The sequence below is a fragment of the Oncorhynchus mykiss genome, chromosome 11 (genome assembly GCF_013265735.2).
Source record: "Oncorhynchus mykiss isolate Arlee chromosome 11, USDA_OmykA_1.1, whole genome shotgun sequence".
Classification (NCBI taxonomy): Eukaryota; Metazoa; Chordata; class Actinopteri; order Salmoniformes; family Salmonidae; genus Oncorhynchus; species Oncorhynchus mykiss.
Window position 1 is genome coordinate 50,276,749 of NC_048575.1, and position 21,870 is coordinate 50,298,618.

At 43.5% G+C, this 21,870-nt stretch overlaps 1 protein-coding gene across 5 annotated transcripts in view; it reads right to left on the bottom strand.

Moving 5' to 3' along the window:
- Positions 1-21,870, bottom strand: part of LOC118936269 (voltage-dependent N-type calcium channel subunit alpha-1B-like) — a 153,581-nt gene that overhangs the window by 64,998 nt on the left and 66,713 nt on the right. For 4 of the 5 annotated variants that reach the window (XM_036935675.1, XM_036935673.1, XM_036935674.1 and 1 more), the window contains exons 1-4: positions 889-1,023; positions 568-680; positions 330-442; positions 88-219 (exon numbers count right to left, since the gene is read on the bottom strand). In XM_036935675.1, the coding sequence (XP_036791570.1) occupies positions 88-219; positions 330-442; positions 568-639 (317 nt within the window). In that variant the 5' untranslated portion in view covers positions 640-680; positions 889-1,023. Of the gene's footprint in view, positions 1-87; positions 220-329; positions 443-567; positions 681-888; positions 1,110-2,839; positions 2,922-3,618; positions 3,709-4,713; positions 4,830-21,870 lie in introns of those variants that run through there. The other variant, XM_036935676.1, reaches the window with a different exon arrangement.

Consider the following 21,870-nt stretch of genomic DNA (forward strand, 5'->3'; position numbering starts at 1 on the left):
TGGGTAATCTGGACCCATGAATAATACAGTACAGTGTGTGTACTGGACAGGAACGGTTACTGTGAGAGGCAATAAGGGTGGACTCACAGTCCCCCAAAGAGCTGCATGCCCAGTAGGGCGAATACCACAATGAAGAGGAAGAGGAGGAACAGCAGGCTGATGATGGACTTCATGGAGTTGAGTAGAGAGACCACCAGGTTCCTCAGAGAGTTCCAGTACCTACAGCAGGGGGATGAAGAGGAGGAATGAGGAGGTGATAGTGGTATACCATTGAGTCATGTACAGGTGATCATGTCGTGTTTTGGATCAGGGTGTAACGGATCGCTCACTTAGTGACTTTGAAAATCCTGAGCAGACGGAGAGCTCTCAGGACGCTGATGCCGAAGGAGGCCCCAGGTTTCACAACTGCCCAGATCACCTCAAAAATACTGCCTATAATCACCTGGGAGGAGAGTACATTGATTTACAAAAAATGTGCGTTCTCTCTAATGTAATGCAATGCAATGTCATTCTCTACTATAAAGCATTTCAGAAGTGCAGGTTTGATTGGATCGCTGTCTCACTTACTCCGAAGTCAAAACAGTTGAAAGACGAATGGAAGTAGCTCATGGGTCCTAGTCCATACATTTTCATGGACATCTCAGTCAGAAACAAGCCCAGGAATACAAACTCTGCCAAATCTGCAAGGGAGATGGAATAACACACAGATCAAATATGACCGCCCTGATGTCTGACGTGAAGGCCCTGTTTCAATACAACTAACACACTGTAGATGGTTTCATTGTACAAACAGCAAATAAATAGAACGATACGTCCTGTTGGCGATGGTAGGAAAACAAATGGTACAGTATTCCCTCCCACGCAGGTCGGGTGTTGGGCAGGACTTACACAGTGCATATGTGAGCCACTCAGGCTGGTCGTAATGGACGATGGCCACACACAGTGTGTTGAGGCCCACCAGACACAGCACTGTCCAGTAGAAGCTCTGAGCCTTGACCAGGTGTCTGATGGTGAAGCGGAGCCGCTTCTCTTTCCTCCGGAAGTAGGAGGCACTGCCGTTCTTGCTGCTCTTCAGGCTGGCCCGGGCGAACGGAGACCCTGGAGGAACAGTGGTGGAAACAGCACACAAACTGGAGATAAAGTCACACAGTCATCAATTCCGTATGACTCAGTGAAATCACTTTGATGTCACTTCATGACCTGAACGTTTTCACTTGGTGGGGACCGCCTCGAAACGTCATTAGACTCAATGAGAGGAAAGATTCAAAATCACAGCTAATAAACCCCAAAAATGTGCACTATGGCTCAATCAAACAATAGCATAGCAGGCCAAACACAGCAACTTGTATGTGAAGTAGAGGGGATTTGTAATATGACCGTAAGCAGATTTGCCTTTACATTTCTCTTTAATAATTCTGCATCATATTGTTCAGTATCTTCTCAGTGTCCTGGCTAGTTCATCCATAGAGAACTCTACAGTAGAGAACTGTGCACTGCCCTCCTCCCTTCTCCCCTGCCTCCACCTCCCAGCCCCTGGACCATAATAAACCATCTGTAACTTAAATTAAACACAAATTTGAGGCTGGACCAAAAAAAGAAAAGTGAAAAATGGTTCTATTAGCATCTCGTTAGTGGCCCAGGAGGAGAGGGAGAATCATCATTTCCTGGGCTATTTTCATCTCCAAATGTAACTCGGGTGTGGAGCCTCATAAACTGAGCACCAAGTCAGGCGTGCCTTTTTCCCCTCTCTCTTTTTCGCTTTCTCCCTCCATCTCCCTCTCCTTCTCCCTGTCATATATTTTTTTTTGTATGGGATTCTAATACTGAGCCAAACCACCCACTCCCCTTTAATTACTGTACAGTGATGCAGATCTAATTGAGGAGTATTAATAATCACTTATTCAGGGGGACTGAGGAGTTCAAACACATAGTTAGCTATCTGAAAAAAAGCAGGGAACAGTTGGAGATTATTTTATTATTACTTTATAATTGTTTAAATAAGAGTCTATTGCAATGGTTCTGTCATTAGTCATTCTTAAAGGGCAGTTGTCAGAACAGAATAGATACAACCAGGAATTCTTTATGTCACATACTGGGAAGTATAGAAATTTGAGTTACTTATTGCATTATGAAGGCTAGTATTTAACCCAAATTGATACACATTGTAGGAAGTAGGCCCAATACCACCACAATCTAATCCAAAGACAAACAAAATGATTCGATATGCAACATCATTCAATTGAAGCACAGTCTAAGAAAAAGATTGTTCCAGGCTGCATTTGAGACAGAATTTGGTGACATGAGACAGCTAGTAGAGGTATATGAACGTAAATCATTTATTAAGGGGTCTTTAATAGAAAGAATGTGTCGAAAAACAAATGTAGACATTATGAGAGCTGGGGACTATAAGGTTCTAGCTGCATTTTAGTCAAATGTAGTTATTGACTGAGCCTTGTTCTTTCCATGTCCTCTGTATGTAGTACGCTAAATATCCCCAATTCATGTTGCCAAGTTCAAAAGAATACAAGATAAAAATGTATGACACCATTCAAACCAATTAAGTTTCAGAACGTTAAAGCTAATTATCTCAGAATCATCTTTTGGGCAGGTACAACCTTATAGTCCCAAGCTCTCCATTAATACATGCATTTCTAGAGCTTCTAAAATAGTTTTACAATGGTGGGGGTGCCAAGATGGCCAGGACGGTGGCTTCAAAACAGTGCCCTGCATCAGTCATCTAGTGTATAGAAATCATTGGGTAGAACAGAATACAGCAGTGAGCAGTGTGAAAGCTGACACGTTGATCAAGAGGTTCGAGTCACGGGCGTTGGCCTTACCAACAGATGAGATGTCAGTGAAGTGGTCCTCGCCCTCCTCAGCATTGATCAGGTCATTCTTGCTCTTCTTTGTCCTTTTCAACACTGAACACACATTAGAACAATACTTTAGGGTTAGTACCACACCAGATTTCCTTGTGAAAAGTATCTTAGTGTAGTTTGTTCGAGGGAGATAATGTATACACAGTATGTGTGTTTGATGGATATGACATCAGCTCTCAGGGCATTACTACAGGACTTCCATCAGGCAACGTACTTCCTTTTGAAAAAGCAGCACACAACTTGAGCCCTTCACATCTATGATAGCTTGTGAAACACTGTTACTACAAGCATCTCAGGGGAGGCCTCTCAGGTGTTGTTAGCTCAACAGACCATTCAAACTCGACTGGCAACACAGTTCCCTCAAACACACTCTCCCAGCCAGGCTCTCTCTGAACTGTGGCCCTGTGCACTTCTCTCCCATTGTAATACAATTTACATGTGGCCCCAACACCCATAATTACTGTGGGTTCACACTTGGGCATTGATTATTTCTGTGTTGTGCTAACAAGGCCTTGATAACAGCAACAGCACACAATATTTAGCACAGAGAGGGTGGGTGGCATCAGCCCAAAGCCTCACACATCTATAGCCACAGCCAGAGAGGAGACTGGGTAAGCAGTCCTGGGCAAACACAGGGAGACGACACTCGGATAAAGCTCATTACCAAGGCACTGAGTTTCCCCTGATCAGATCAGGTGGTCTGACTTGACCAACTCAGGGCCCTGGTTATACTCCTGACCTGGGTTATTGTGTTTCCTTTTGTACCACGCTCCATCCAGAGGGGACTTCTCTTCAGCGTGCTTGTCCTCCTCCGCCAGCATCACTTCCTCTGAAACAAATACACAGGTGTCAGCCACACACACCATATAATGAACACATACACACACACACACACACACAGTGGTGTAAAGTCCTTAAGTAAAAATACTTTGAAGTACTACAAGTCGTTTTTTGGGGTTATCTGTACTTTACTTTTTATATTTTTGACAACCTTTACTTCAATACATTCATTAAGAAAATATTGTACTTTTTACTCAATACATTTTCCCTGACACCCAAAATCACTTATTACATTTTGAATGCTTAGCAGGACAGGGATATAGTCCAAATTACACACTTCAAGAGAATACGTGGTCATCCCTACTGCCTCTGATCTGTCGGACTCAATAAACACAAATGCATCTTTGGTAAATAATGTCTGAGTGTTGGAGTGTTCCATTGGCTCTCCGTACATTTTTAAAACAAGAAACTTGTGCCATCTGCTTTGCTTAATATAAGGAATTTGAAATGATTTATACTTTTACTCTTGATACTTAAGTTTATTTTTGCAATTACATTTACTTATGATACTTAAGTACCGTATATTTAGAACCAAATACTTTTAGACTTTTACTCAAGTAGTTTTTTACTGGGTGACTTTCACTTCTACTTGAGTAACTTTCTATGAAGTTATCCCTATTTTTACTTAAGTATGACTAATTGTATACTTTTTTCACCAATGCGCGTTCGCACGCAAGCACACACACACACACACACACACACACACACACACACACACACACACACACACACACACACACACACACACACACACACACTCCAAACCGTCAGCATACTTAATATTGCATATCATAAAGCCCTTAGACTAACGCTATGTCAGCACAATGTAATATATATATAAAAGAGAATGTGTGGCAGATTACTGCATATAATATCAAATCATGTTTGCCTATAACTAAAACTTGAGCAATATTGAAGTAAACTTTAAGAATTAAAGTAAAGGGGTATTAGGTCTTAAAATGAAAAAGGGAGAGGGAGTAGAGGGCATTCTGACCTGCCTTGCATATCCACTCCAGGTATCCAGTCAGCTCCCTCTCGATCTGCTGCTGCCTGCGAAGCTTCAGAAACTCCTGCCTCTTCTCCACACGCTCACGCTCCTTGGCAAACTCCCTGCAGGTACACACACACACATACTTATCGGACAAGCATGGGAGCACACACACAGTTTTAGCTACATGTCAGAGCCTGGAACACTCATATGCTGACAGCAGTCTGCCTCCCAGCTGTGGACTTGGCTGTGGGTGAAGCTTTTTGGAGAGTATTTGCTTCCTCTACATTAAGAATGAAAACTTCAGACACAAAATAAGCTTTAAAAAATAATGAATTTGCTATAAACATTTTTTTTTAAGTATATATTGGCAATACAGTCAGTGGTGTGTGCAAACATCAGATCTCTATAGTTACACCATGAAGCAATCATATTTCTGACACTATCTTGGAGCAACATGCAACCCAGTTTCCCCTGCAGAAAAACAATTGGGAAATCAAATGAGTGTCATTCATTTTAATCAGTGCTTGTTCCTAATGCAATGACATCATCAAACAGTCACTGGAAAAAAGCTGAAAGGAGCATGTGATGATTTTTGTAACCACATAAACCACCATCTGTTATCTAGCCAATTAAAGAGGCCCATTTCCATTCTTCTTTCCCATGAGTAACCTGGAAATAGATAGGCCTACTGCTGATTGGGCAAAGGTTGGAATGAATTACCAAGACAAAGAGGGGGAGGTCTTACTCGTTAAACAAGTTGTTCACAATTTTTTTAAACCTACATTTGCGATTTCATTTGGTTTTGAGAAACTTACCAGCACAGCACAGCTGATAGGGGAAAACGCTCGAGTCACACAAAATGAAATATAACGTTGCGGATAAAGTTCAGAACTATACAATTTCATGTGTACAACATCTAAAGACCTGCATCACTATACTGAGAGCTTTGAAGTTTCTAAAAGGACGTATTTGGGTGTTTTTGGAGCCTTTGTTCATGTTTCTCCGGTGCCCCCATAGCGCAGAACGAGCAATGAGGAACTCTACTGCGGGTGGGATAAGTTTCCCAAAACCAAGTGAAATCCCTGAAAAAGTGCCTGGACCCTTCTATAACATGCCAATTACATAAACAATAGAGATTTCATTCTATAATAGCGAACCAATCCTTTAACTGCACTGTGAAGTCACAAACACAACACAACAGTCTGGATTGAGTCGTTGAGACTGAGGCTTTTATTTATCTTCCTCCTTCCACCCACATCTTCCATGTGTGTGTGGTACTAGCTGTTTAAGACCTGTTAACGAGAGAGGGAGTGACGGATGGGAGGGAGGGAGAGAGAGAGGAAGGGAGAGAGGAGGAGGAGAGAGAGAGAGAGATACAGAAAAAGAGAGAGAGCAAAAGAGAGAGACAGGGAGAGAGAGAAAGAGACCGAGAGAGAGAAAAATAAACCGACAGAGAGAAAGACAGAGAGAGAGAGGCAGATGGAGAGAAATGAGGGATCCCCTCCCTGAACAGTCCGCCCTCACAGCTCACTTGGTGAGAGTCAGGCAGTGATTGGTGTCTCTCCCACGCAGGGCAGAGGGAAGCTCCTTCCTGCATTGCAGTGGCTGTGTGTGTTTGTGTGTGCGTGTGTTTGTTTGTGTTTGGGAGGGCTGTGAGGGGGTGGTGTTAGCCAGGAATCCCAGCCCTGCCTGCTGCAGTTCCACAGCAGCCCCTCAGGCGGGGGAGTCAGTCGCTCCTCAGCACGCCACAAAGGCGCTTTATTGGCATGGGAAACGTGTTTACATTGCCAAAGCAAGTGAAATAAAGAAAAGTGAAGAAACAAAACAGCATAAATAAAATAACATTTGAATTTAACAGTAGATATTGCACTCAAAAAGGTTGAAAAAGATAGACATTTCAAGTGTTCTATTATCAGCTATGTACATGCGCAAATAGTTGTCGTAGGAATAGAAGGGGATGTAGGGGAAGATAAATAAACAGATAAATAGTGGTGGTATTTACAATGTTGTTTGTTCTCCACTGGTTGCCCTTTTCTCATGGCAACGGGCTGTGACTGCACACTGCAGTACTTTGCCTAACAGATACAGGAGTTTATCAATGTTTGATTTGTTTTCAAATTATTTGTGGGTCTGTTTGATCTGTGGGAAATATGCATCTCTAATGTACATTTGGCAAGAGGTTAGGAAGTGCAGCTCAATTTCCACCTCATTTTGTGGGCAGTGGGCACATAGCCTGTCTTTCTATGGGGGCCTGTCTTAATAGCAAGGCTATGCTCACAGAGTCTGTACATAGTCAAGGATTTGCCACGGTGTACTCTCTGTTTAGGGCCAGATAGCATTCCAATTTGCTCTGTTTTTTAGTATAATCTTTCCAGTGATACAAATAGTTATCTTTTTGCTATCTCATCATTTGGTTGGATCTAATTGTGAACCGGCTGGCTGAGGGGACTCTTTCTAGGTTCTCTTTCTGTAGGCGAGGGCCTTGTGGTGAAATGTGTGGGCATTCCTTCCTTTTAGGTGGTTTAGGTGGCTCTTTTTCTGGATCTGGATTACTAGAGGGTATAGTCCTAATTCGGCTCTGCCTGCATTGTTTGGGGTTTTGCACTGTACACACAGTATATATTTGCAGAATTCTGCATGAAGTGTCTCAATGGGTGTTTTTTGAATTCTTCGTTGGTGAGCGGACCCCAGACCCCACAACCATAGAAGTATTTTTAGCCAGATCCTAATTGGGATGTCGAGTTGAATGTTTCTTTTGATGGCGTAGAAGACCCTTAATTGCCTTGTCTCTTAGATTGTTCACAGTTGAAGTCGGAAGTTAACATACACCTTAGCCAAATATATTTAAACTCAGTTTTTCACAATTCCTGACATTTAATCCTAGTAAAAATTCCCTGTCTTAGGTCAGTTAGGATCACCACTTTACCATCTATTTTGTGAAGTGCACCAGTCCCTTCTGCAGCAAAGCACCCCTCCCACTTCCCCTAACAAGATGACGCTGCCAGCCCCGTGCTTCACGGTTGGGATGGTGTTCTTCGGCTTGCAAGCATCCCCCTTTTTCCTCCAAACATAACAATGGTCATTATGGCCAAACAGTTCTATTTTTGTTGCATCAGACCAGAGGACATTTCTACAAAAAGTGGGATCTTTGTCCCCATGTGTAGTTGCAAACCGTAGTGTGGCTTTTTTTATGGCGGTTTTGGAGTAGTGGCTTCTTTCTTATTCCTTTTTTTCTTGGTCTTGGCTGATTTCTTTTGATTTTCCCATGATGTCAAGCAAAGAGGCAGTGAGTTTGAAGGTTGGCCTTGAAATACATCCACAGGTACACCTCCAATTGACTCAAATGATGTCAATTAGCCGATCAGAAGCTTCTAAAGCCATGACATCATTTTCTGGAATTTTCCAAGCTGTTTAAAGGCACAGTCAACTTAGTGCATGTAAACTTCTGACCCACTGGAATTGTGATACAGTGAATGACAAGTGAAATTATCTGTCTGTAAACAATTGTTGGAAGACTTACTTGTGTCATGCACAAAGTAGATGTCCTAACCGACTTGCCAAAACTATAGTTTGTTAACAAGAAATTAGTGGAGTGGTTGAAAAATGTGTTTTAATGACTCCAACCTAAGTGTATGTAAACTTCCGACTTCAACTGTACCTGTGGTGTTAATACTTACAACTCGGTAGGTATAATTCTTTGTCCTCTAGGGCAATCATGTCTAGATAGAATTAGTTTTTGTTGTCCTGACTACTGGACCTGCTTTGGAATACCATTATTTTTGTCTTACTGAGATTCACTGTCAGGGCCCAAGTCTGACAGAATCTTTGCAGAAGGTCTGGGTGCTAATGTAGACCATCTTTGGTTGGGGACAGAAGCACCAGATCATCTGCAAACAGTAGACATTTGATTTCCGAATCCAGTAGGGTGAGATCGGGTGTTCTAGTGCCCTTGCCAATTAATTGATATACACAGTATGTTGAAGAGGGTGGGGCTCAAACTGCATCCCTGTCTCATCCCACGGCCCTGAGGAAGGAAATCTGTGTGTTTATTGCCAATTTTAACTGCACACTTGCTGTTTGTGTACATTGATTTTATAATGTAATATGTTTTCCCCCCAACACTACTTTCCATCCATTTGTATAGCAGACCCTAATGCCAAATTGAGTCAAAAGCTTTTTTGAAAATCGACAAAGCATTGAAAATACTTTACTTTTGTTCTGTTTGTTTGTCAATAAGGGTGTACAGGATGTATACGTGGTATGTCATATGGTATTTTGGTAAGAAGATAATTTGATGTTTTCTGGGGTTATTGTTTTTACTGAGGACATTTTTGAAATCTGTTGTTCATGATACTGTAGAGGATGTTTACGAGATTGCTTACGAGAGTCCATAGTAATTCTCTCTCTCTCTCTCTCACACACACACACAGAGTGTAAGAGCTTACAGTTTTTCTCAATTGCTAAAACAATTTCTGAAACCTTGCTCCATTTCCTGAAAACATTAAACACAAAACCTCATCTTCAAGCACTATTTACATAACCTCTGACTCCTCTTGCAAAATGAAACATTCGCCTCAAAACAGTTTTACTTGTGTTCAAAATCAAACACTGCTCTCAAATCATAAACAAAGTGATCAAAATGATATACACTCTCAAGCAGTCAGTAAACAATACACCGAAAAATAGAAAACACATTGTTCAAAACATACAATTCTCAGAGAGAAGTACATTTTTTATCTAAAAAAATATTCATATTTTTCCATCATTGTCTTTTGATGAACGAAAACATGTTCTATCATAGTAGCTCAAAATTGATCCGAAATTACTACTCTGCTTTGCAATTTTGTTTTTTGTTCTTCCTCCTCCTTGTACCCCTATTTTTACAGTACTGTATCCTGCATCACACAAACTTGTCCTTTGTCTCTGTTATGCTGTAATTCTTGTTCTTTGTTGATATGAACCTGCAACCACTCAAAATCTATTGAGCAGTCAGTACTGTTAATAAATGGGAAGCACAATGTTCAGGGCCATACCATTTGTCCATTGTACAGTATACAGCCTACAATGCACTGTACTACAGTATCCATTCTCTTTCTCCTTCCCACCTTCAACAACCTGTTTGCTCTCTGAACTGGCTTATATTGGTTGTGTCACATCATTTGAATTTGGTTGTGTTCAATCAATGACATATGACATATGTTCTCTATTTGTATTTGATTGTTGCCACTTGTGTTTACCAGTATGGATGACATGTGCATTAGAGTGCAGAATGTGTTTTGAGAATGAGAATGTGTTTAGAGTTTTGCTGAAAAGTCTAAGTGAGATCTGCAAATTGTGTTTTACCATGTGAAATGGTTCAAGGTATTGACAACAGACTGCATAATTAGCTAAATGAGTCCAGGCAACTGAGAACTTTGTTCAGCCAGTGGGTTTTAGTGTTTTAGCAATTGAGAAAAACTGTAATGGAAGGCCTACTGATGAGTGCTGTGTGGTGTACTAGGTTGTGCTCTAACTGCTATCGGGACATGAATGTATTACTTTTCAGAAAACAAATCCATTTCTCACTTGCTGTTCCACCAAATGGCTTCAGGTGTCTCTGTGCTATCAATGTGGCATTATGGTCTTCTTTCAGTCTGTCTTTGATTTCAACCTTCTGCTTTCTTTCCCTTTCTTCTACATTTGACCTTTTTTCTATGGTGAAGGGTCAACACATCACTTGTTTATTGGTGCAACGATTTTCTTCTTCTTCTGCCTGACAAAGTACTACGCTTCCTCCAGGAAGCACAGGGAGTTGGCTTAGGTCTATCGCCTGACTCCGCCAATCTCCCTGTGTGCCCCCCCCCCAAAACATTTTTGGGGCTGCCTCTCGTGCCTGTTGCGCTTCCTTGTAAGTAAGCATTTGGCCTGTATTCGCCGCATGTGACAAATATAATTTGATTTAATTTCATTTGAATGAACAAGGTGGTTGTGTTGTTGTTGCCCGGCTAGTTGCGAGTGGGATTTTTGTGACTGTTTTGCAGATTTCACTTCTTTCAACCCAGTCGACAAGAGCAGTGGTGGCTAATCTGCCTCCATTTTGTTATGGTCGAACAGATAACAAGACGTTGGTTTGTTTTGGCAAGTTTGCAAGTGGTTCGCTCGGCTGGGTGCCAAGCGGAATCTGTTAAACATCTTGTCTCCTTTTGTAGGCAACTCTTAATGCTTCTTAACAACGCAGAAAAGCAGCTAAATGTACACGTCAAGGTTAAGCATTGGGAGGGGTGGTACGCAGGGTTTGATAGCAAAGTTAGCTTGCAGTGTTCTGAGTGTGGGGACATAGGGTACAAAAAGATTGCGTGCCCATATAAGGTCCAGAGAGAGGGAGTTTGTGGTAGTGCAGACAAATCGAATCAAATGTTATTTGTCACATGAGCCAAATACCAAAGATGTATACCTTACGGTGAAATGCTTACTTACAAACCCTTAACCAACAATGCAATTTTAAGAAAAATAAGAGGTAAGATTCAATAACAAGGTTATATACAGGGTGTACCGGTACCGAGTCAATGAACGGGGGTCCAGGCTAGTCGAGGTAATTGAGGTAATATATACATCTAGGGAGGGGTAAAGTGACAATGCATAGATAATATACAGCGAGTAGCAGTCTTAAGATTTGGGGGTAGAAGCTGTTAAGGAGCCTTTTGGACCTAGACTTTGCGCTCCGGCACCGCTTGCCATGCCGTAGCAGAGAGCACCGTCTATGACTAGGGTGACTGGACTCTTTTAGGATCAAAAAGGCTTTTTATGGTCTTCCTCTGACACCGAATTGTATAAAGGTACTGGCTATCAGGAAGCTTGGCCCCAGTGATGTACTGGGCCATATGCACTACCTTGCAATATGCACTATATGTAGCACCTTGCAGTCGGATACCGAGCAGTTTCCATAGCAGGCGGTGATTCAACCAACCGGAATGCTCTCAATGGTGCAGCTGCATTACTTTGAGGATCTGAGGACCCATGCCAAATCTTTTCAGTCTCCGGAGGGGGAATAAGCGTTGTCGTGCCATACTCAGTGCATACTTTGAATACACGTCCTGCCAATCTGTCTGGCCCTGCTGTCTAGTGAATGTTGACCTCTTTAAAGGTCTTACTCACATCGGTTACAGAGATCGTGATCACACAGTCGTCCGGAGCGGCTGGTGCTCTCATGCATGCTTCCGTGTTGCTTGCCTTGAAGCTCGCATACAAGTAATTTAGGTCGTCTGGTAGGCTCGTGTCACTTGGCTGCTTATGGCTGGGCTTCTCTTTGTAGATCGTAATAGTTTGCAAGCCCTGCCACATCCGACGAGCATCAGAGCCGGTGGAGTAGGATTCCATCTTAGTCCTGTATTGACGCTTTGCCTGTTTGATGGTTCATCGAAGGGCATTTCTCATAAGCGTCCGGGTAGAGTCCCACTCCTTGAAAGCGTCAGCTCTACCCTTTAGCTCAGTGCAGATGTTTCCTGTAATTCATGGAACCTGGTTGGGGTATGTACGTATGGTCACTGTGGGGACGACGTCATCGATGCACTTATTGATGAAGCCGATGACTGATGTGGTATGCTCCTCAATGCCATTGGTTGAATCCCAAAACATATTCCAGTCCATGCTGTTAAAACAGTACTGTAGCTTACAGTGGTTCCTTCTTTAAAAGTTGCGTCATGCTGCAGCACACCTTGAGGGCTGCTGCAGCATTCTGTGGCACGTTATCTAATTGTCAGCCATTTTTTTTGTTAATGCAAGTTAGTGCTAGTTTGACCACCAGAGGGCATCTTTGAGAAGCATTTGATAGTCTTCCATATTGGCATTACCAGAGAATTTAAAAGCTTTTTTGTAATAACATAGTATATGGGATTGATTTTAAGAAATTTGGTTTCATTAATTTGATTAATATTATGGTATTTCTATTCTGAGATAAAAAAATAAAAAAAGGAACCCGCAGGGTTTCCGTTAGGATAGAATGGAAAATATGGCGCTGTACAACGTGACGCCCGGGAGTAGGCTACAGCATAAGAGGATTGGAGGATTCTAAATGGTTTGCCTTCATTAGACAACTTTGTTCAAATATTTCTGTAAATCAGTTATATTTATTCCCATAGTAAATCATTATGGATCCATAACTAAATAAACATCAGCATTTTGAAAGAGTATTTTTATCATTATTTTATTAACGAAAGCATAAAGATGCTGATGAAGAAATACAGTAAATGCTTTTACATTTTATCAATAACAAAGCATTTTAAGCATTTTAAAGATATAAGCCACCTGCATTTGTTTATTAGGCTACCGTGCCGTCTGACAAGTAAACATAGCCTACAGTACATACTGTAGTAAACATGGGAAAGTACCTAATTCCTTACATAAGGGAGAGCAGGCCATGTCGAGACTTTCTCGGTGACCTCAAGTACTCATTAACTCTGTCTCTGCATTTTCAGGTTGCATCAGTCATGGACGGAAACTCCTGAGACACCGTATTAATGATGAACACCTGCAGGTTCACTGGTAAGCCACATTTTCCTCGGGATCCATCCCAGTTTGTATTCTGTGCCCACTCGTGGTATCTCTCTTCGGTTACACATCCTTAGAATAGCAGAACAGCATAACGGTCCGGGCGGCCCTTGCTCTGCCTGGTGAACAGTTGGTCAAGTTCTGTTGTCAGAAGAGGAATGGAAATGTCAGGGTGAACCAACGACCTGACGAACCCACCAGGTATGTTGACTCTGCCTGTCAGAGGTGGAATTCCAGAGCTCACAGGTGTGCCTGGCATTGATTATGACTCCATCTCGTTCCTCGCCCTTTTGAACGTGTCATTCTCCACCTGACTCTCCGCCGATGCCGCCTGACTCTCCACATCTCGAAAAACAAGGAAAATGAACAGGTACAGTAGGCGACAATACTGTAAAGTAGGCCTAATAATGCAAAAAATAATGATTAAATAAATTGAGTGCTGGTCTTTACTGTATTCTGCTCATTTTTACATTGTATTTCAATGTAAAGTTCGACTAAAATGTAGTTTAAATAAACATCAACATTTGAATGTCTTTTTTTGTTATTTTATTGTTATTTTATTAACGCAAGCATGATGATGTTGATGAAGAAATACAGTACTGCTGTTTCGAGTTAGAAATGTAACACTTAAGCATTGAATACATTGCAAGTTAAAATGAAGATTATTGTTGAAATGAATTGCTCGACTGGTGTAGGTTTTGTTGGTGTGCAACACTTGCATAACAAGATAGCTATATTTTCAGCACCAGCCACTGTTTACCTCCTATTGATTGCGCTGCAGTTTCCGGCAGTTGTTTTTTTTTATTTAACTAAAAAATCTTATTTTCCAATGACGGCCTACCCCGGCCAAAACCGGATGACGCTGGGTCAATTGTACGCCGCCCTATGGCAGTCCCAATCACGGTCAGATGTGATATAGCCTGGTTCCTCTCTAGGTTTCTTCCTAGGTTTTGGCCTTTCTAGGGAGTTTTTCCTAGCCACCGTGCTTCTACACCTGCATTGCTTGCTGTTTGCGGTTTTAGGCTGGGTTTCTGTGCAGCACTTTGAGATATCAGCTGATGTACGAAGGGCTACATAAATAAATTGGATTTGATTTGATTTGATATACTGTAGCCTGTATTCAAAACAGGGACTGTAGTAAAGTCTCTTGCACTGAGATGCAGTGCCTAAGACTGCTGTGCCACTCGGGAGCCATGACCAATATACACCCCCCCCCACCAACTTGCCGATGCACGGAAAACCCAGCCAACTGTATTATCTATGTCGTCATTCAGCCACGACTCGTGAAACACAAGATATTACAGTTCTTAATGTCCCGTTGGTAGGACAGTCTCGAACAGAGCTCATCCAGTTTATTCTCCAATGATTGCACGTTGGCCAATAAGACGGATGGTAGAGGCAGGTTACCCACTCGCCGACAAATTCTCACAAAGCACCCGGATCTGCGTCCCCTGTATCGGCATCTCCTCTTCATGCGATTGACAGGGATTTGGGCCTGGTCCGGTAGCAGCTGTAAATCCTTTGCGTCTGACTCGTTAAAGAAAAAATCTTTGCCCAGTTCGAGGTGAATAATCGCTGTTCTGATATCCAGAAGCTTTTTTCGGTCTTAAGAGAAGGTAGCAGAAACATTTTGTACAAAATAAGTTACAAACAACGCGAAAAAAACACACAAAACAGCACAATTGGTTAGGAGCCCGTAAAACGGCAGCCATTCCTTCTGGAATCAGGCGACACCGTTGGCTAGTACGCAGGAGGCAGAGGCTGGGGTTAGCTCTGCTATGGGGCGGGCTACTGGATGGGGTACCGGGGGAGAGGAGAATAGAGCAGGGCCAAGTAGTGGTGCACAGGGGGTGGGAGCTAGTGGGTTGGTGGAGGTGAGTGTGGTTGCAGCTGGGCAACATGAGCAGAGGCAGGTTTCTGTAGTAACGGCGACTCTGGTGGTGGGTAGGAGGTGAGTACTGGGTCTGAGGCGAACGGTAAGCAAGCTGGTGGGGCTAAGGAGAAGAAAAAGGTGGAGAAGAAAAGAGTTGAAAAAAGAGTGGCTGGGCAAAAGCTAGGTGGGCTCATCCCAGGAAATAATTCCCATCATTGGGGAGGATGCACTGATCAGGTGGTAAGTGCTGGAGTGGCAGACGGGGGAGAAGGAGGACGGTACCATGCCAATGGAGGAGGAGGAAGAGCGGGATGAGTTGGCGGGAGAGGAGGACGAGGAGGCCTCGTATTCAGACGGCTCATTGGAACTTGAGCCGACAGCCAGCCAGGTGAAGGGCCCATTATATATGGTGAGAGAACTTTCTAGGTTGAAGACTAAAGGGATGGAGACAAAAGAGAAAAAGAAGGTTCCTCTGGTGTCTTATTTTCCTGATCCTGGAAGGTTTGTAAGGTCAGTACAACACACAATGAAGAATGAGGGGTTTAGTGTCCTCTCATCCAGGATGTGGTATAGGCTGAGGAAATGGTTCACAGGGGTGCGTCTTCAGAATCTGCTTAAATGGATAGTTATTTTCTGGCACGGCGGCTTCATGGGCTCCTCTACTGGTTTCTGATTTTGTTGTTTTCCATACCACCTGTTATGGCGCTTTTAAGGTTAGGCTCCCTTATCATGAATGGTGGCTGTGGGTTGTGATTAATGGACTGGATCGGGGGGCCTGGTAGAAGGGGGCGGAGGTGCTGAACCATGGCCCAAACCTTAGTGCTGGTGTAGCAGTGTTTTTCCCCCGGGCCTGAGTGTCAACATTCTTCTTTAAAGGTGTTGTGTAAGGGTAGGCTGTTAGTATATGTGGGTGGATGAGGTGGATGAGGTAGGGTGAGTACAGCTCGTCTGGATCGTATCTATACATTCAAGAATCAGCTATTGAGGGCCTCCATTCGCTCACTTGGGTTTTCAGACCATCACACTGCCATGGCTCAGTTCTCTGTTTCACCAAGGCCCGGTGTAAAGCTCTTACAAGATTACACAGTATACAGCTTTGGGGGAGCTTCAGCGTAGCATAAGTGAGGTGGAGGCTGAGCTGGTGGGGCAGGGTACGTTGGGGCTGCAAAATAATCTGAATTATGCAGGGACCTAGGGTCTTTTTTCAGATTAAAGCAAAAAGGGCACTTGTAAGAGCTAGATTTTCCATGTGAAGGAAATGGATGCTCCCAGCTCTTTATTTTTTTGGTTTGGAAAAACAGAGTGGGGAAACCAAGAAAATCCATTGTTTACGTTTGTCTGATGGGCAAGTCACTTCTGTTGTGGGGGAGATGCGAGAGCAGGTTGTGGAGTTCTTCTCTGATTTGTATAGGGAAGAACTCCTGTGTGTTCTCAGGTTCTGCTCACTACTAGAGGTGCGTGGGTAAAATCACTGAGGAAGCCAGAGGAAAAAAAGCCATATTACAGCCTTGCGAAAGTATTTGGCCCCCTTGAACTTTGCGACCTTTTGCCACATTTCAGGCTTCAAACATAAAGATATAAAACTGTATTTTTTTGTGAAGAATCAACAACAAGTGGGACACAATCATGAAGTGGAACGACATTTATTGGATATTGGAAACTTTTTTAACAAATCAAAAACTGAAAAATTGGGCGTGCAAAATTATTCAGCCCCTTTACTTTCAGTGCAGCAAACTCTCTCCAGAAGTTCAGTGAGGATCTCTGAATGATCCAATGTTGACCTAAATGACTAATGATGATAAATACAATCCACCTGTGTGTAATCAAGTCTCCGTATAAATGCACCTGCACTGTGATAGTCTCAGAGGTCCGTTTAAAAGCGCTGAAACAGGAAAGGGCCTTCCCCAAACTGCTGCCACAAAGAATGTCATTGTATGCTGTAGCATTAAGATTTCCCTTCATTGGAACTAAGGAGCCTAGCCTGAACCATGGAAAACAGCCCCAGGCCATTATTCCTCATCCAAAAAAACTTTACAACTGGCGCTATGCATTGGGGCAGGAAGCGTTCTCCTGGAATCCGCCAAACCCAGATTCGTCCATCGGACTGCTAGGTGGTGAAGCGTGATTCATCACTCCAGAGAACGCATTTCCACTGCTCCAGAGTCCAATGGCGGCAAGCTTTACACCACTCCAGCCGATGCTTGGCATTGTGCATGGTGATATTAGGCTTGTGTGCGGCTGCTCGGCCAAGGAAACCCATTTCATGAAGCTCCTGACAAACAGTTATTGTGCTGACGTTGCTTCCAGAGGCAGTTTGGAACTCGGTAGTGAGTGTTGCAGATGATTTTTACACACTACAGGCTTCAGCACTCGGCGGTCCGGTTCTGTGAGCTTGTGTGGCCTACCACTTCGCGGCTGAGCCGTTGTTGCTCCTAGATGTTTCCACTTCACAATTACAGCACTTACAGTTCACTGGGGCAGCTCTAGCAGGGCAGAAATTTTACTAACTGACTTGTTGGCATCCTAAGACGGTGCCACATTGAAAGTCACTGAGCTCTTCTGTACGGGCCATTCAACTGCCAATGTTTGTCTATGGAGATTGCAAGGCGGTGTGCTTGATTGTGGCCTGTGTTAAAATGATGCATGCCAGGGTTCTTGTATGGTTAAGGTGGGGGAGGGCTCAGTAGGCCAGTCTGGGTAGGGTGGGGCATTTGTCAGGGATGCCCTCTGTCGGGGCAGCTATACACTCTATACAAGCGGTCCTTTCGAGGCTGACACATTTTAAGTGACTCCTCTCCCAAGTGTGATATAGAGGGAGGGTGCTGATCAACAACTTGGCGGCATCCTCCCTATCCTCCCTATGGCATTGGTAGGGGGCATCACTGGTTGAGGGCGACAGTGCAGTACCTGCCTGTCCAGGAGGGGGGACAAGGCCTCGTGGACCTGGAGAGCATGGTGGCAGTGTTCTGTCTCAAAGCGGTGCAGATGCCTCTGGGCTGGAGGGGTCCAGCTGGAGGGAACCAGCATGTGCTCTGTTGAGAAGGGCTGGCAGTTTGGGGCTGGATCGGCAGCTTTTCCTCATGCAGCCGGAGAGATTCAACACAGCAGGGGTCTCTGATTTCTATGCTGCAGTACTGAGGGCCTGGCAGCTGCAGAGGCCCACACGAGACAGGGGTGTGGCACCTGGGCCGAGGGAGGAGCACATCTTCCACAACCCACTGATCCCTTTGATGTCCGCTCATTCAGCCACAGGGGGGGTTAATCAAGAGACTAGCAGACTTGCGGCTGCCAGGGGGTGGAAAACTCCCCAAGAGAAAGCTAGCCAACTTTAGCCAGTTAGCTTTGGGTGCTTGGTTGGGACAAGCATGCATTTTTGGCAGGCAAGCTGCAAAAGGATGAGTAAGTTACAATTCTCCATCGTTTATCAGTGCAATTGTAATGGCCAACTAGCTGAAAGAGTTTGAGAGGGTTTATCTAATGTTCCTTCGTTAGATGTTAGATCATCCTTCTCTGGCTAGCATTCGTTGTTGATCTTGCATAACTGAGGGATTAGGTTTGATCAATAGGACTGTACATTTCCCAAATGTAAGAGGACTCCCAAGTGGTGTTTACATATTTGCAGAAATATTCAGGTGTATTTTGTGACTTTTGATGAATGTGTTCTAATGATCTGAAGTCACACTGTTGCAACTGCCTGTAAACACACAGTCCAGTTCAAAGTGAGTGATGGCAGGCCTGTGTGCAAATGGCTTGTTTGCATAAAGGCCTATTGTAGCTCTGATTGGCAATGGCGCAGCGGTCTGCATAGACTCTGGTCCTGGATGAGACATACAGTGGGGCAAAAAAGTATTTAGTCAGCCACCAATTGTGCAAGTTCTCCCACTTAAAAAGATGAGAGAGGCCTGTGATTTTCATCATAGGTACACTTCAACTATGACAGACAAAATGAGAGAAAAATAATCCAGAAAATCACATTGTAGGATTTGTAATGAATTAATTTGCCAATTATGGTGGAAAATAAGTATTTGGTCACCTACAAACAAGCAAGATTTCTGTCTCTCACAGAACTGTAACTTCTTCTTTAAGGGGCTCCACTGTCCTCCACCCGTTACCTGTATTAATGACACCTGTTTGAACTTGTTATCAGTATAAAAGACACCTGTCCACAACCTCAAACAGTCACACTCCAAACTCCACTATGGCCAAGACCAAAGAGCTGTCAAAGGACACCAGAAACAAAATTGTAGACCTGCACCAGGCTGGGAAGACTGAATCTGCAATAGGTTAGCAGCTTGATTTGAAGAAATCAACTGTGGGAGCAATTATTAGGAAATTAGGAAGACATACAAGACCACTGATAATCTCCCTCGATCTGGGGCTCCACGCAAGATCTCACCCCGTGGGGTCAAAATGATCACAAGAACGGTGAGCAAACATCCCAGAACCACACGGGGGGACCTAGTGAATGACCTGCAGAGAGCTGGGACCAAAGTAACAAAGCTTACCATCAGTAACACACTACGCCGCCAGGGACTCAAATCCTGCAGTGCCAGACGTGTCCCCCTGCTTAAGCCAGTACATGTCCATGTACATGTTGCTAGAGAGCATTTGGATGATCCAGAAGAAGATGTCATATGGTCAGATGAAACCAAAATATAACTTTTTGGTAAAAACTCAACTTGTCGTGTTTGGAGGACAAAGAATGCCGAGTTGCATCCAAAGAACACCATACCTACTGTGAAGCATGGGGGTGGAAACATCATGCTTTGGGGCTGTTTTTCTGCAAAGGGACCAGGACGACTGATCCGTGTGAAGGAAAGAATGAATGGGGCCATGGATCGTGAGATTTTGAGTGAAAACCTCCTTCCATCAGCAAGGGCATTGAAGATGAAACGTGGCTGGGTCTTTCAGCATGACAATGATCCCAAACACACCGCCGGGGCAACGAAGGAGTGGCTTCGTAAGAAGCATTTCAAGGTCCTGGAGTGGCATAGCCAGTCTCCAGATCTCAACCCCATAGAAAATCTTTGGAGGGAGTTGAAAGTCCGTGTTGCCCAGCAACAGCCCCAAAACATCTCTGTTCTAGAGGAGATCTGCATGGAGGAATGGGCCAAAATACCAGCAACAGTGTGTGAAAACCTTGTGAAGACATACAGAAAACGTTTGACCTCTGTCATTGCCAACAAAGGGTATATAACAAAGTATTGAGATAAACTTTTGTTATTGACCAAATACTTATTTTCCACCATAATTTGCAAATTCATTAAAAATGTTACAATGTGATTTTCTGGATTTTTTTTCTCAATTTGTATGTCATAGTTGAAGTGTACCTATGACGAAAATCACAGGCCTCTCTCATCTTTTTAAGTGGGAGAACTTGCACAATTGGTGGCTGACTAAAGACTTTTTTGCCCCACTATGTTTTTATTATGTTTTATTTACTGAAGTGTCTATTAATTGTCCAAACGCACGGCCGCTTTCCCACTCTAAATTGCTAATGAATTTTCACAAGTGCCTTAGTATACTTAATTCCCAAACATTCTAAGAATTTATGAAAACGTGAAAATGGCCATATATAAGTGCTCGCTTGTCAGATTCTTTATTTTTTTTTAAAGTGTCATTCTTCCTGGGGTCTATATGATCAGATTTCATATTGCTAAAATGCTGTCAGTTCCACTTTAAGTATACATGTCTTTTTTTAAATGCATACTGCGTCCAGCTCATTGCAAAGTGGTGTGTGACGCACTGATGAAGACTGCTTTCCGTTGGCTATGCATTTGCTGTTTGAGATGTCTGACAGATTTTCCGCTCAAAGGCTCTGTATATGTATGCTGTAGGCGTTTGATAAGATACATAACGAATATACTGTACACGCGGGCCAATTGAAATCCACGGAATTATGTAAATTAACCTATAGACCGATAAGCATGACCAGTCAAATGTATTTACATCGGCTGGTATTTCCATCAATGAAAAAGCAAAAAAGTATTATTTCGCAATGGCATTTTTTGTTCTTTCCTGTTGCCAATTTTATTTATCTGCGTTTTACATTTTTTAATCGGCCAAAAGCCGGCTATTATCGGCTAATGAAAACCCTGACACACACACTGCTCAGAGCTGGGGTACTATGCTTGAAAATGTTAAATTGAGCCATTCAAATGTGAAAGCTGTAGCCTACACATGCCACACAATATAAACAACAAGATCTGAACATGAGTCAGAGGTCAAGGTTGAGACTGAGTGGTACAGTATGTATATATATATATATTCAATTACAGTACAGATAGTAGTGGTGAAGCTACAGGACACAGCATGGGCCTCTACCTGACTGACTGACAGAAATGACCCTGCTGGGAAGGATCTGAAAGAACTGACCTTCTACTCCACACAGAGGAAAGGAGGGAGGAGATAAAAAGAAAGGGAGAGAAGCGAGAGAGAGATAAAAAGGCAGGGTGGTGCCTCAAGCTGGGCTGTCTGTGGCACTTCCGCTGTCCTACTGAAATCCCTCACAGAGTGACCTGATGGGGTGATCTGGGGGTGGAGGGTAGGATGAAGGGCAGGAGGGCAAGCGGCATTAGGAGTGGTGATGGGATAAAATTTGAGCCTTGCTACCCCCGCATGCTGCCTCTGACCGCTGCCCCTGGAGTTGTGGCCTCTAAACCCTGTGTGTGGCTGCAGCCTGCAGCTCTGGCCCTCTCCAGGACAGACAGTGCCCTTTAGAATGTGACACAGCCCCGCCACAGTGTATCAGTGACCTTTCA